At 35.8% G+C, this 15,622-nt stretch overlaps 1 protein-coding gene and 1 pseudogene across 3 annotated transcripts; one reads left to right on the top strand and one right to left on the bottom strand.

The window, feature by feature from the left end:
- Positions 1-5,183: 5,183 nt before the first annotated feature.
- Positions 5,184-11,870, top strand: LOC104231492 (ATP-dependent helicase rhp16-like). 3 transcript variants are annotated; one of them, XM_009784500.2, is made up of 15 exons: positions 5,184-5,313; positions 5,820-6,649; positions 7,533-7,655; positions 7,742-7,812; positions 7,992-8,052; positions 8,144-8,290; positions 8,384-8,469; positions 8,737-8,806; positions 9,802-9,921; positions 10,123-10,353; positions 10,474-10,578; positions 10,677-10,829; positions 10,965-11,053; positions 11,125-11,205; positions 11,591-11,870. In XM_009784500.2, exons 1-15 carry the CDS (start codon positions 5,295-5,297, stop codon positions 11,667-11,669), a joined length of 2,265 nt encoding a protein of 754 aa, XP_009782802.1. In that variant the 5' UTR covers positions 5,184-5,294; the 3' UTR covers positions 11,670-11,870. The 3 variants fall into 3 exon arrangements, 2 of the variants coding, with proteins under 2 accessions (XP_009782802.1, XP_009782803.1); XM_009784501.2 differs by having other exon boundaries at positions 5,823-6,649; XR_712088.2 differs by lacking the exon at positions 10,965-11,053 and having other exon boundaries at positions 11,591-11,679.
- Positions 11,871-12,421: 551 nt separating this feature from the next.
- LOC104231493 (peroxidase 3-like) lies at positions 12,422-13,624 on the bottom strand (annotated as a pseudogene).
- Between the last annotated feature and the right edge of the window lie 1,998 nt (positions 13,625-15,622).

Below are 15,622 nucleotides of genomic sequence, written 5' to 3' on the forward strand. Positions count from 1 at the left end.
AGTAAAAAAATGCACATGATGCAGATAAGCGTTCCTACTAGGGATCCGGCATGAAGTTGAGTTATTCTAGGTTCAGAACCTGGGTGTTTGTTCTAGACCTGGCTTACCCGAGCGGACAACTCGAGCCGAGGGGGGGCAGCGTACCGGGAATACAGAAGCTTCACCGGCTTAGCAACTTGTCCGAACCTCGTTCTAAATTGGAATTTGACACTATACAGAAAAGAAGTCGTACGAAGTACACCCTTCTTCATGATTCAGAAGACTCACAGAGGAGATGGGTTTCTGCACAGTTTATATACAGTTCATGTAATATCAAAGCGGTAAAAGGCAACCAATTAGCACATTGAGCCAAAACATGTAACAAAATCAGATAAACCAAATATAACAATTTATATAAGCTCGAATTTCTAACCCTGAACCAGTGGTTCTGGGTCATACCAAATCCCCAGCGGAGTCGCCAGAGCTGTCACACCTCCTTTTTCCGCCCCCGCGAGGGGTGAAGGAGTTTTTTCCAATTAAAGGACAATCGAAACGGGATTTGTTTATTTATTTCAGAGTCGCCACTTGAGAGATTTAGGGTGTCCCAAGTCACCAATTTAATCCCGAATCGAGGAAAAGAATGACTCCATATTACAGTCTGCGAACCAGAAATTCGGATAAGGAATTCTGTTAACCCGGGAGAAGGTGTTAGGCACTCCCGAATTCCGTGGTTCTAGCACGGTCGCTCAACTGTCATATTCGGCTTGTTTATCTGATTTTATACAATTATGCGCTCTTGTGCAAGTTTTAACTCTTTAGCGCTTTTATTATTATATTTTAAAAAGAATGTGAACATCGTTTAAAAACATGTCTTTGGATTGCGTCACATAAAATGCACCCGCAATCCGGAACACAGTTTTATTCAATGTTTTGGGATTTGGATTTGGGTCGCATGAAATGCGCACCCGAGTTTAAGAAGATAAGATTAATTAACTCGCGCCTAAAGAGTCTAACGCGTTATTGTCTTTGGGGAAGGCAATGAAATTCACTAAACAGTTCATCCCAAATTCTAAGTATTTATTATAACCAATTATTGAGGACCCCGCAATTTGTATTTTTATTTGGTGAGGCTCGTCTCATTATTTTTAAAAGGATAATCTTAGCATGACTATATTTTCTATTTTTCATTTTCTAAAATAAATGAAGATAAGGTCCTACTTTATTTACATACTTTCGAGTTATTATAGTTAAGTTTCGAAAGTGAGTTGTTTAAAGAGTTTACATGGTAACGCATGGAACATTATACATACAGACAGTAAAAGAAAGAAAAGACTACATTAAATTACAACTTCAAATCTTTCTCATTTTTGCATTCATGCTTCGAGTGGCTTACAAGATGAACCAGTGTATCAGATTGTGTACCTGGTATTTGGAAAGCAAGGAAAGAAGATGAAGATCAGTAGAAGCAGTAGTAGTGCAAATACACAGCAACAGCAACAACCCAACAGCAACAAATTCGAACCAGATTCAAGGCCCAGAAAACTTTGAAGAAAAACCGAACAACTTAATAGAACAAACCCAAAAGTATGTCAACCAACTAAACAGCAACAACCCACGCATTTATTAAAACCCGAAACTAAACTCGTTTCTCACTTTGTTTTTGTTTTCTCTTTTTAAACTCTATCACACTCTCTTCAGATTTTTAGAATGTATTCCTCTCTCTCTAAGTAAGTCTTTCAAGTTCAAGTCTTTTCTCTCAAGTATTCAAGCTCCTAAGTGTAAAAGTCCTCCTCTAAAATGTGTCAAATGACTCTATTTATAACAAGACTCTTGTCTTGAATCCCCAACCCGAAATATTCCCCTCAAAGCATGCTTTGTTTCCCACTTTCTTAAACAAATGAATTATTTCCCACTATTTTGTGTCTTGTCCCCCACTATATTAAACTAAAGAATTATTCCCAACCCATTATGTCTTGTCCCCCATTATATTAAACAATTATATCAACCCCAACCCATTACATCTTGTCCCTCATGCTTAACATAAAGAATTATTCAAAATGTTCAATTCCAAAACTACCCCTCCGACCTTATTGCAATTACCATTTTACCCCTGAACGTACTGCAATTTACCAAACTACCCCATCAGCTATAACCAATTCACCTAATCAATCTCAACCAAAATATAGCAAATATGACCAATTTCTAAACAAATTCAACAACAAATCACATGAACACAAATTCAACAACATCAAATTAATGTGAATAAATTAGCCATATTGGGAACCAATCCTGGTTAACTTAGACCAAAAATGAATGAGCAAAAGAGACAACAATATTAACAACAAAGATATATGATTCAAACTAAATCAACAAGTCAAAAACCAAAACAAACTCAAATTAAATTACCGGATGAACTTCAAACAAAGAATAAACATGCATTAAATCCATATTAAATAACAAACATGACGGATTCAAATGATTTAAACTAACACTCTTCTATACTAAATCCTTTTAAAATTAACAGAACAAACTAAAGACAAAATTCATTAAACTTCAACTTAAAACTAAAAACATTATAATTACTAACAATTTCTACCTAAAAATAAACAAGAACAAATGAAACAAACATGAAACAAACTGAAGAAAAATAAGAAAAACGATAAACACGAATTGGTTAAACCACTAACCGGATTGGAACGACGATAAACTTGAACAACGACGAACTCGAACTATGTATGGACTGTTTCGACAAACCTCGACCAAAGCTTGAATAAGCGAAATGGTGAGTCTCTTTTTTGGACTGGAGGCGCCGGAAAAAGTCAAGCCGCGCGATTTGGTTTTAAGTTCAGCTGCTTGACAAAGCAGCAGCATCGCAGCCCAAGCAGATGCTGAACGGGCTTGGATTTGGGAGTAGCAGCGACATCATCGATGAAGCTGGACGATGCAGCAGCGACAACATCCATGGCGGACAGTGAAAACGCAGCCGCTATGGAGAAGATGAAGCAGAAGGGTCGTTCATGGCGAGGCTGTGCGACGTGTTCGTTTGGTTTCGACGAGAATGTGGTTAGTTGGTATGTTGAAGACGAAGCAAAAGATGGTGGTGCTTGGACTGGTTGTCGTTTGGACGGGGCTAAGGCAGCGACAACTTAGCAGAAGCTCGGAGATGGCAGTGGAGGACAGTCCATGGACGAGCCTGAGCTCGCCATGGAGAAGACGAAGACGCAACAGTGGCAGCGCTAGCCATGGCAGCCATGGACGTTGGTTATTTTGGATGTGAGGTCGTCGATGGGTGCTGTGGTTGGTCGCCGGAGGGGCTGTGTGTGTGTGCGAAGGTGAGGCAGAGGGGGAAAGGGTAGCTGCCATGGTTGGGGAGCTCGGGGAGTTGGAGAAGAAGAAGAGAGGGTGGGGGGCGGATAGTTTAGTTTAGGGTTTTTTTTTTTTGTTTTGTTTTGGGAAAAAATGAAAAATGAAGAGGGGTTAGGTATTGGGGTTATGGGGCGGACCGGGTCGACCCGTGTGGAGATGGACCGGGTCATGGGGAAGGTTGGGTATTCTTGGGCTTGTAGCTTGAATTAGAAGAAGAGCCCAAATCCGATTTTTTTGTATTTTTTGCTCTCTTTTCTTCTTTTATTTTTCTAAAACTAAATTCTAAAAATCCTTAAATTATTATTAAGAACTAAATTAAGTTATAAAAGCGCAAATTAACTCCCAATAATAATTAACGCACAATTAAGTAATAATTAAGCATAAAATTGTATATTTGAACATTAAATGCTAAAAATGCAAAAGATGCCTATTTTTGTAATTTTCAATTTTTGTAAAACAAACTTAATTACTAACAATTGTAGAATTAAATCTTACATGCAAAATGCGACATATTTTTGTATTTTTTATTAATTTAACAAATAAACATGCACAGACAAATACAAATAATTATCAAAAAATGTCACAAAAATTCTCAAAATTGCACACCAATAAAAATTATTTTATTTTGAATTTTTTGGGAGTAATTCTTTCATAGGGCAAAAATCACGTGCTTATAGAGATTTTGTTTGTGAGTTTGAGTTTGTATGTATGACATCCAAGATTCTTATGATTACACACAAGAAATCAAAGACTGTTTTTGCAGGAATACGAAGACATTAGCTCCCTGTTTCAGCTTTCTATCTCTCGAGTGAAAGGCTTTCTGGAGAACCATCGGCTTTCAGCTTTGCAACTGAAGGGTTTAGGGTTTAATATTGGCGATGGTGGGTGAAGGAATTGGAGAGCTCTTTATGAGAAATCTGTGGTAAAAGTTGTATCAAAGTAGAGAGAGAAAGAAAATATTGTAACTGAATAACGTATTTAGAGGCTTAGGAGTAGGAGGTAACCAAAGTTAGATATTTTGCTATAAACATTAAAAGGTATCTATAGAATATAATTTTTGTAAATGGTATTTATTTAAAATAAATAAGGTGTTAACCTTTGCTATAGGAGGTAAAAATTCTATTTAGAATTTACTCCAAATTTTGTATGGACTAAATTTAATAATTTTTACATGTCTACATGGTTATAGAGCATCAAGAATATTTAGAGAAAAGATATTCAAATTTATACTTTTCTATTTTTTTTATTTTTTCACCCTGTGTCCGGTATTTACTTTAGGTCCCAATTAATTCGGATTCGTAGCGAGAAGCCTCAATTTGGATGGTAAAATGCTTTCTGTCAAAAGCGACTTCATATTCAAATCCTGAACCCGAGATTTCTGATTTAGAGAATATACTCTTCAAATAATCTCACTACATAGCCATTTTCACGTTTCAGCATAGTTCTTGCGTCTGAGTCGATCTGATTATTGTGTCAATGACAATATGAAAAGTGGCATACCTAAGGAATAGGAAGGCTTTATTAAACTGATACAAGAAAGAATGTGCTACAATTATCCCTGGGATAACTCTTTAAGTAAAAGAAAAATTGGATGAACAATCTATGCAGTGGGTACTACAGATTTATTGATACATAGAAATTTGTAATTTTACTGTACTTAAAAAGGTAGGCCCTTTTACTAGAAAATGCATGAATTAAATAGCTCATGCCTTTTCTTTTAAATTAAACAAATTTCTACAATTTTATATTTTTAGATATTCCGGTAGTTGCCACTCTTAAAAAAAAAAGAAAGGCTGCCGTTATTAATTCTCTCTCTATAACAAACCTTCCCGCCCAACTTCCCTCTCTGCAACTAACTAGCTCTCTCACCACTCTGTGAAAAAAACGATCAAAAATTGCACCTCTCGTTCTTCATCCAAAAGCCCTGATTTCTCTCTGCTTTCAGGAGAATGGATCCTCCAATTCCAGGTTCAGTTTTCTTCATTCTTCTTATTTTTTGTTTTAAGTTTCTTCCCCATTTCTTGAATTCTTAAACGTTTGTTTGAAAATGGATGATGTTCGAAATGGCCCCAAAAATTGGAAAGAATCATTGTAAATTAGAATACAATGAGAACTCTGTTACGAGTATGTTATTGGCATGCAAAGCCCTAGTGATGAAGGTATTCCATAGGCACGCTATGCATCTTTTGATGAACTGTTATCTTATGAATATGTTATAGGCATGCAAGCCCTAGCTTTACATTTGTTAAAATTTCTACTAAATAAGTACAGATTAGATTTTGAACTTAGTAAATCAAATGATTTTTAGTAGAATTTCGAACTTGAACTTGAATCCGACTCTGTCCGGAAATTCTTACACCCACTAATGCGCATGCTTTGAATACTTAACGTGACCCTTTTAGTTATGTTGTAATTTTCTGTAATTAATTTGATAATTAAACATGTATCTGAAAATCCATTCAACTGGTTGACAGAAGACCAAGGGAATGGTGGATATCTTGATCCGATGGCGGAGAAGGCTTTATTGATGAAAAGGATAGAAGGTAGAAAAAAAGAACGTGAGAGTAACAAAAAGAAAAGATCACCTTTGAAGTGGGAGACATGGGAAGAACAAATGGATAAGTGGCTTACAAAAAATTATTCAAGAGATGTAGACTTAGGTAATACTCAGAACGTGTTGGTTCCAGCTGAAACAGCCGAGCCACCATCCGATTTTATATTGCCACTGCTAAGGTACCAAAAGGAGTGGTTGGCTTGGTCATTAAAGCAAGAAGAATCTGTAGCAAGAGGAGGTATTCTTGCTGATGAAATGGGAATGGGGAAGACTGTTCAAGCCATAGCACTTGTGCTTGCTCAACGCGAATTACAGAAATCAAATAGTAATTCCAGTATATTGTCATCTTTGCCAAGTACTTCCCAGATATTCCCAGCAGTCAAAGGAACTCTAGTTGTATGTCCTGTGATTGCAGGAATCCAATGGTTTAGCGAGATTGAACGTTGCACCACTAAAGGAAGCAACAGAATTCTTGTTTATCATGGCACCGACAGGGAGAAACATATGCACAAATTGGCGGAATATGATTTTGTTATTACTACCTACTCCACCATTGAGGTTGACTATAGGAAGTATATGACACCATCAAAGGAGCTGAGTAAGAACTTAGAACCTCGGGTAGAAGTGTTGGACCAGAAAACAGGTTCTACAGAAAATTTGAGCAACAGTGGTTCTATTGATAATTCAGCTGTGTCCAGGAGGAAGTCAGCTTTGCATTCAGTGAAGTGGGACCGCATCATTTTGGATGAGGCAAGTCATACATTTACATACCAGTAGTGGGTAGTCGAGCACTCCTCTTTTCATACCAGTAGTATTAGCACGTAGTCTCGTGTTGACTTATTTGTAGATTTCGAGTGCCATGTGCTGTTTTTTTTCCTCTTCAAGTCACTTTATTATTTGTTGTTATTACTGCTTCCTTTCACGGCTCCTACATTACCGTATCCTTTTCTTGTTATTATTGTATTTATACTTTCCTTGAGTGGAGGGTCTATTAGAAACAACCTCTCTACCCCACAAGGATAGGGGTAAGGCCTGCGTCCACACTATCCTCCCCAGACCCACTACGTGAGATTTCACTGAGTATGTTGTTGTTGTTATAATTCATACATTCACATAACGGATCATACATCCATACATATGTTGTTGCTGCCTTTAATCGACAGTCTCTCGTAGCTCTTATTTATTAGTAGCTGAGGTTTGAGAACATTTTGTATAAAATACCAGCTCTTCAAGTCAATCAATTATTAGAGTTGGAAATGTGAAAATTGGTATGGTGTACTCTTAATGAGCTATACAGTTATTAAGCTTTAGCAGAATGTTTCAGTTATTAAGCTTTAGCAAGAATGTAAGAACATGAAAATTATACCTGTCCTAAAGTTCATTATTTGCTTAACTGCTCATCACGCGAAATATTATCTGAAATTCTAGTTTGATCACCATCTTCTGACATTCTGTGCTCTCTGTTCCTATTGGATTACACTGTATGTGATTTGTAGTTTGTGCCTGTTGTAGTCATCAGTTTGGTGGTAACGCATGAAGGCATGAACTAGTCGCTGAGAGTAGATTCCTAATTGGACGTGTTACAAGATCTTTATCTGCAATGTTTTTAACTGATTGGACTTCTGTGGTATAGGCACATTATGTGAAAAATTCACGCTGCAAAACCTCAAGAGCTGTTTTTGCGTTAGAATCTTCTTATAAGTGGGCCTTAACTGGTACACCCCTGCAAAATCGTATAGGAGAATTGTACTCATTTGTAAGTTATCTTCCGTCTGCATGCTTAATGTTTTCTAGAACTTATTGTTGTGAGGTTAACTAACTAAATTCTGTACCTTTTCACAGGTTCGTTTCCTACAAGCTCCTTACGCTTATTACTTTTGCAAAGATTGTGATTGCACAGAACTTGATTATAGGTAGACATAAAGATCCTTGTTTGTCTTTGTTCCTACCCGTGAGGATGAAAGATGCAGTGGCTTAAATCTGTTTCGTTTTATAGTATCTCTTAGTGTTATTTTGCTTCTGAACCAATGTTACTAATATGTGGTTTAATGACTGTCTGAAATCTCTTATTGGTAAATTCAATGTACTACAGCTTCGCTGAGTGCCCACAGTGCCACCACAACTGCGCACGCCACTTTCTCTGGTGGAATAGAGTAAGTTAATGTGTAATTACGTCAATATACACACTTTTGAAGCTTCATCTTATCGCTAACATGGTAAAGTTGAAACATGTCCTCTTTATAGTATATTAAAAAACCTTTACAAGAAAATCCAAACAAAGGGGCTGGTAAAGATGCGATGCTTTTATTGAAGCACAATATTCTGAAAAAGCTATTGCTAAGACGTACCAAAAAGGAAAGAGCTGCTGAGTTAGCACTTCCCATGAAGACTGTAAGTTCTGTCTTGCCCTAGTGCTGTGTGCAGTTCAATTCGATTGTAGTAATCTTCTTAACAGTGTAGCTTGTTACTTATTTTTGGGTTCAGGTTACTCTGAGAAAAGATTCTTTGAATGACGAAGAACGCGACTTCTACATGTCATTTCACAATGAAAGCAAGACACAGTTCGATACGTATGCAATCTCTCTGATATTTCATTTTCAAACTCGAGCTCTTCTTCCTTGTCTTATGCATGGAATATCTTTCCTACAACTGCTTGTTGTTAAGTAGTTCTGGAACATGTAGTTTCTCGGAATACTAAATACGTAAAGATCTTATATGTCTTTTTCTTCCCATAATTCCCGATTATTTGTATCATTAACTTGCCAAAAAAGTAAGAAGGGAGCAACGATATTTTTATTTCTAACTGTATTTTTTCCCCATTTTGTATTTTGGTGCAGATATGTTAGGGTGGGAACTCTAACGAATAACTATGCTCACGTTTTTGCTATAATCACACGCCTACGGCAGGTAACAAGACAATGCTATGCATGGAACCTTAACTGTTCTTGATAATTGTAATGGATGCTTGCTTTCATCTACTTGTTTTTTCCTGATCGACTCTCTTTGTTGCTTCAATTTTACGTGTGGTGTTTTCAGTGCTAAAATTTTCTAATCAATTTGTCCATTTTTTATTGCATTCATGCTGTTTACTGCAAATGGTAGAGGCATGCTTAGTCCTAATTAAACTTCAAACTGGGCCTGATTAAGAGGCATTAGAGATTCATTATCTGCCTCTTCTCCACAGTCCTTTGGTTGAACTTCAATACATTTCTTATGTGTGCATAGAAATACATGTTCAACAGCTTCTTATATTTTCATCTTCTATTTCATATCCCATTTTCTGCTGTAGTTTTTAAATAAACATTTTCCCCTTATAATTTTATCACTATAGTATTACATTGTTTTAGTTTTATTAAAGTCTTGGATTCACAACTTGGATGGTTAGGCGTGTATTTGGAAGATAATAACGGATAGTTACCACAGTTTGATCAAGGGATTTATCAAGAGTTTAGCCAAGGGAATTATGAGACCACATCAATTAATCTGGTATGGAGAAAATATGTAAAATCGGTGGAAATATTGGACTATGGAAGACCAGTTTGATGTGCAGTCCAGCTTATCAAAGGACTGCTAAAGTTTATTAAACATGGTTGTTTGCTTAAATTGTTTTCTCATGTCAAAGCTAAATCTTTTGTCCTAGTGTTCTTTTGTGAACTTAATTTTGAAGTGACTGTTTTTAGTTTTTTAGTCCTTCTATTATGCTTGGCTATAGTATTATGTAATATTAGGTCCCCTATTACATGAACTCAAATACAAACATTGACTTTTCATTTGCTTCGTCTGATCTTGTCTCTCGAATGATATGCTTATGAGAAAGTAGTAACAGTTTAAACAATAGAAATATGCAATTTGACTTGTTACAACATACATGTTTTTGACCAATGTCCTTCTTTGATCGGCAGGCAGTTGATCACCCTTACCTTGTGGTATGCTCTAGCACAGATTTGACTAGTGTGAATAAAGATGCTGGAGATGTTGAAAAATCGTGTAGCTTATGTAAAGATACGGTGGAAGATCCAATAGTGAGTTTGCGCACCTCATGTTACTTAGCTGAAATTTAATTTGATAGATTTCTCCTTTTTGCATTTAGTACTTATTTTTCATGTTGTCCGTTCAAGGTCCAGAACTTGGAGCACCTTTCAATTGCTCATTGTCAGCCTGAATGTTGCATGCACACCCTTTAGACACTGAGATATTTATCAAAAGTACTTTGATTGTTGCAGGTTACTTCTTGCACACACGTGTTTTGCAAGACGTGTTTGATAAACTTTGCTGAAAGTAGGGGAAAACCGGCATGCCCTTCATGTGATAAACCCCTTACATTTGACTCCAATGCAAATAATGATAAGGGGGATTCTAGTTCTAAGCCTACTGTCAAAGGGTTTAGGTCCTCAAGTATATCGAACAAAATTCAGCGCGATGGATTCCAGACAAGCACTAAAATAGAAGCTTTGGTATGCAATTACCTTATACTCTATCATCATATTGCTCCTCAGTTTGCTTTTCTTCTTTGTAAAGTGAGGAGGTATGCGCAACACAAGTTTGATGTTCATTTCTACTTTTATTGAATGTAGAGGGAAGAAATTAGGTTCATGGTTGAAAGAGACGGTTCTGCAAAAGGAATAGTTTTCAGCCAGTTCACATCGTTTTTGGATCTAATACAGTACTCTCTTCAGAAAGTAAGATATAAAGATACTTTTCTCCCTTCCTACTTTCCCCTAGCTCCTTTTTTTCTATCTGTAACAAAAAGAATCTTGTCTTGTGTATATTCGGGCAGTCGGGCGTCAATTGTGTTCAATTAGTTGGATCCATGTCTATGGCTGAAAGAAATGCTGCAGTTACCACATTTACTGAAGATCCAAAATGCAGGATACTTCTTATGAGCTTGAAAGCTGGAGGTGTTGCCCTCAATCTTACAGTTGCATCACATGTAAGGGATCTATTTTCTTTCTCTGTATACGCCGACTCTTTAGTCAAATTCGAAAAGGCTTGTGCATATCTGGTGTTGCACTCTTCAGATTTCCTGTTATTTGGTTCATTTGGTATATCCAATTTCATATGCTAGGTTTTCTTGATGGATCCTTGGTGGAATCCTGCGGTGGAGTGGCAAGCACAAGATAGAATCCATCGAATAGGGCAACATAAACCAGTCAGGTGTGTTTTGCATTTTTTGTACTTTGGATGCCGTTGACTGGAGAGCTTATTATTGTTTTCTAATTTTGCAGGATTGTGAGATTCGTAATTGAGGATACAATTGAAGAAAGGATCTTAGAGTTACAAGAGAAGAGGAAACTATTTTTTGAAGGGCAAGTAGTACTGTCTTTTTCTTACCGTCGTTTATATGGTTGCATGTATTTGACTAAAGGATATGGTGATGAGTTGAAATTATTTTCATATATTTCCTTCAGTGGGAGAGGTCTTCAGAAGTTATGGAAATCAAGTAATTTTCTTTTAGATGTTACAACTGATAGTGAGAGCCATTTAAAGCCTGTTCATGTTTTCTCATTCAAATAATTCTCAAAGATAAAGCATTTGATGAATGTTATTGACAGCCTTTTTGTTGCATTTTGCTTTTGAGTTCACTTCTTTGCTCCCACTCCCTCCCTCCTCCGCTCTTTCTTTCGAAAACCATTTTTCTCTAACTGTTTGTTTTCCCTCTGACATACTGAACTTCCAAGTTTTTGATTGCAGGACTGTCGGTGGTTCTTCAGATGCCTTGGGAAAGCTAACAAAGTCAGACTTGGATTTCCTGTTTTATCGTCACTTTTAAATGTTTTCTGTTTCTTCAGTTTGGCAAACAAATTCTCATATGCTTTGTATAGCCTCTAGCAAAAACTTTGTACCTAGTGTTCTGACATTTGCCCTTAGGCTGTGCGGCGTTTGATCTATCCTGAGTGAATTTCTGTTGCTTCTGAATCACAGTGATTAGCTTCATCAGTTGTAAATTGTTCTAATTGTTTCCAAATGTGGTCTTCCATTTTAAACTTCACCAGCATGATAAAAAATCCATCTGAATGCATATCTCTATTTGAAATGTGCATCTCTATTTGCCTTTGGTCTGTTAATGTTACATATACATGGTAGTTTCCGACTTTAGGCCCCTTCCAATTCTTTCGCGAATTTGGTGCAGATAAGACAATTCCTTGTTAGATTTTTACCTCTCATACTATGAATAATCAATATTGATTTTTTCTTGGAAACTCCGATGAAAGAAAGATTTACATGCAAATGAAGGATGAGATGTTTGAACCTGTCGTTCACTAGTCCAGCGTGGGAACAACTTATCTATCTGCTAAGGTTTTGATAGAATTCTTGAGTTACTAGGATAGCAGCATCCAATCAGTATCGAAGACTATCTTACAGTTCTGAATCTCAGCTGCATTATGAAAGAAAGTAAAGACAAATGTTCATTTCTAGCAAAGTAATGTCTATGCTCTTAAGCAGATTCAAAAGCACTTAGTTTTATTTCAAGAAAACCATCAATATACAAAATCAATTGGAATAACTACAAAAAAGAACATGATATTCATGTTAGCAAATCATTCACACCAAGGTACCCACACATACAAACACAAAACCATTGCTCTTAACTATTCACAACTGCACATTGCTTCCTAATTTCACCAGCAGAGCCAGTCTTGACTTCAATTCTGCCCATTTTCTCCATTGCCTGAGCAAATTCAGCATAGAATTGTTTGAGCGATCCTTGTACTAGCTGGTTGATGTATGACTTTAATTTGTTGTCGCACTTGTAGTCAAGGCTGCATCAGATTGGAATAGCCCTCTTCTCTTGAGCAGAAGCTCAAAGTAGCTAAGATCAGATGTTCTGAAACTGCCAGGATCCATTTCAACAATTGTGGTATTGTCATTGATTGATTTGCATTTCCTCGCCTTAAGATTAGCTGCATATTCACTGTCTAGAGATGGATCTTGTGTGCCAAAAGCTCCAGTAAAATTGTATAAACGTGTTGAAAATGACGAGCAATGAGAGATTCCAATAGTATGTGCACCTGATAAAAAAATGTTCATAGTAATAATGATTCTTGTTTAGAAAAACAAAATATATGGAAAATCTTAATATAGAAATATGTAGTAAGTACTATTAAACTTACCAGACAATATATAGGACAAAGTCTTTTAGGTCAAAACCCTTGCTAGCGAAGACGTCTGAAGAGTGGAGAAGTTACTAGTCGGAGGAAGGATGTTTGCCAAGGCCTCGGACGCGTTTGATATTCTGCCAACCAGTTAGGGCCTCCCTATCAGTAAAATGGAGGTTGAGCTGTAACTGAGCATGGCTAGAACCTGTTATTCCTAGTAAAATACACAACACTAAAAAATTACTCAAATGGCCAAATTTAGCCATTTTAATTACTTACTTCTTTTTGCAACTTTCGAAAGAGGTCTCTTTCTTTGTTCGAGTTGCTACACACATCAATTCCAAATAGATCTGAGAGAATTTATACACATTGCTTCAGCTAACTTGCATTTAATTTGTTACTATTCATCTTCTTTTTTTATACATAAAAAGATCGATTCGTTATAGTCGGGCTCTTTCATTTAGTTAGATTCATATATCATTATCACATTAATTGGCTGGCCTTTTACAGAATAGACACATAAACTGATCTTCTGTATTCAAAATTTTTGATAATATCATGGTTATTACCTACTCCTGAAGTTCAAAATGGTATAATGGGTAGTAATACTTGCTACATTAGTTGCCATATATTTTTACACAAATAGCCGGTCATATTCATTATTTACATTTTCTAGCCATGTACATAGTTTATGCACTAACTATATATAATTATACACATATAATACATAAATTACGCATATATTATACATACACCGACTATTTTTAGTTTAAGCGGTTGGGTGGGTGGCTACTTGGATTAATTCTTCTTTTGGATAATCTTGTTTAATTAATGGAAGTAGAGGCCATTTGCTTATTGTTTTTGTTCTGTGTATTAAGAGATAAAAGGCATTTGGTATTAGTAGCTCAATGTGGGGATCAAAATATGTAGTATTAGTTCGAAGTCAAAAGATAAAGGAAAGGTTTTTAAAGCAAACAACACCTGAAATTAAACCACCAACCACTTAATGTACTTGGGGATAATATTGTAGCATATTTTGTTCATTAGCCAACTAATTTTCAAGTTTCATGTTAGCAGTTTCATTTGATCTTATATTGAATAGGTGCCTGAAAAATTTCCTACAAGTTCTTTCTACAAAAATAATGCTTAATTTTTATGTACGTGGAAAAAAATATTAGGCACCTAAAACATTTCCCACATGTTCTTTCTACAAAAATATGTTTCTGCTGGCAAAGTGGCTTAATTTACGTTCCAAATTACAAATAATGGAGAGATTAATTCCAGAATAATTGAAGTTTAGCAAGTCTAATTGATTGGTGGAGGAAAAAATTAACACATTGCACTAGTCTCTCTCTATATATACTATAACTAGTAAATTTGCTCGCGCTTCGCGCGATCATAAAAGACATAAATATATTTATATTGAAATTAGTAAGTTAGTAAGCTAATAATGAAATTAGATGCCATCCCTCAAAAAGCTTATAAAGTACTTTTTTCGTCTATGTGCAACTAAAGAAACACATAAATCACTTGTTAAATTGTTTCATTACACCTTCCTCTTTTCTTCTTTTATCTCCCGCCTCTTCAAAGTTTCTTAGCCAGCATTGTATTAAGGATTAGCTTTTGTTATATACTTATACTTTCTAATACTTGAGTATTGAAATTTGTGAGATATATAACATTTGAAATTAAAAGAAGTTAAAGATAGACTTAAATAAGCAAAGGAATCAAAACTAATTGATTTTCTATAAATTTCAAAAATAGATTACTGTCAAACAATTGACGATGAACTTCACTAATCCTTAAAAAAAAATTAAAAAATCGAAAGATATCAATTAATAAAATAAACTTTGAAGAAAAGAAGCAACCAAAACGGTTATTATATGATTTTGTAACTATATGCAGTTGACATATGTGGATCTTGCTAGCCCCAACTTCTGTGAACCTCCACCTTTGTTCCCATCTCAAGGGTAACACAATGCGCCAGTAAGCATATATCTACTACTCTGCATTTCTTGATGAGATGGGCTGAAGTTTGTTGCTGCCAAATATTTTCCAAGACTTGAGGAAACAGAAAGAATACTATATGACTAAACAACGCAACACAATTAACATTGTCAATTTACAAATTGTTAGTTTTTATCTCAGCCATTAAGAAAATAGTGAATGTAAACTAAAGTGGATCCTCACTTAGCAAATATTGATCTATACCTGTTCTTAAACTAAGGTGCATACTTTAAAAACACCATTAGACTAAGCAAAGGGCTTCCAGATGGTTGCTGCCAACTTAATTTGTATTCATATTAAACAATGGTTAATGAAAGTGGTGAAAGCTTCTATTTGTCGAAGAAAATGTGAAGTTGGAGCAACAACATAGAATCTGATTGTTTACATCTCTTTACCGCAACACAACACTGATTCAACAAACCTCCATGGACCGAAGATATAAAACAAACAAACAGTGACTTGAAAGTTAATATTCCGCCTCATTCTCTGAATAGGGTTACTAAAATAGATGCAGAGGTGATAATTGGCGAAGAGGAGAGAACCGGATTGGTATGTAAACAATAGGAGAAGCAATGTCTATAAAGAAAAACGACAAAAAACTATTAAAGATAAGTTTTTA

This window comes from Nicotiana sylvestris, chromosome 7, assembly GCF_000393655.2.
Source record: "Nicotiana sylvestris chromosome 7, ASM39365v2, whole genome shotgun sequence".
Taxonomy (NCBI): Eukaryota; Viridiplantae; Streptophyta; class Magnoliopsida; order Solanales; family Solanaceae; genus Nicotiana; species Nicotiana sylvestris.

Excerpts from the sequence above, each read along its gene's own strand:
- LOC104231492 (XM_009784500.2), top strand. Across the intron at positions 7,656-7,741 it reads TAGGAGAATTGTACTCATTT|GTTCGTTTCCTACAAGCTCC; the intron begins GTAAGTTATCTT and ends ACCTTTTCACAG. Across the intron at positions 8,807-9,801 it reads TAATCACACGCCTACGGCAG|GCAGTTGATCACCCTTACCT; the intron begins GTAACAAGACAA and ends TTTGATCGGCAG.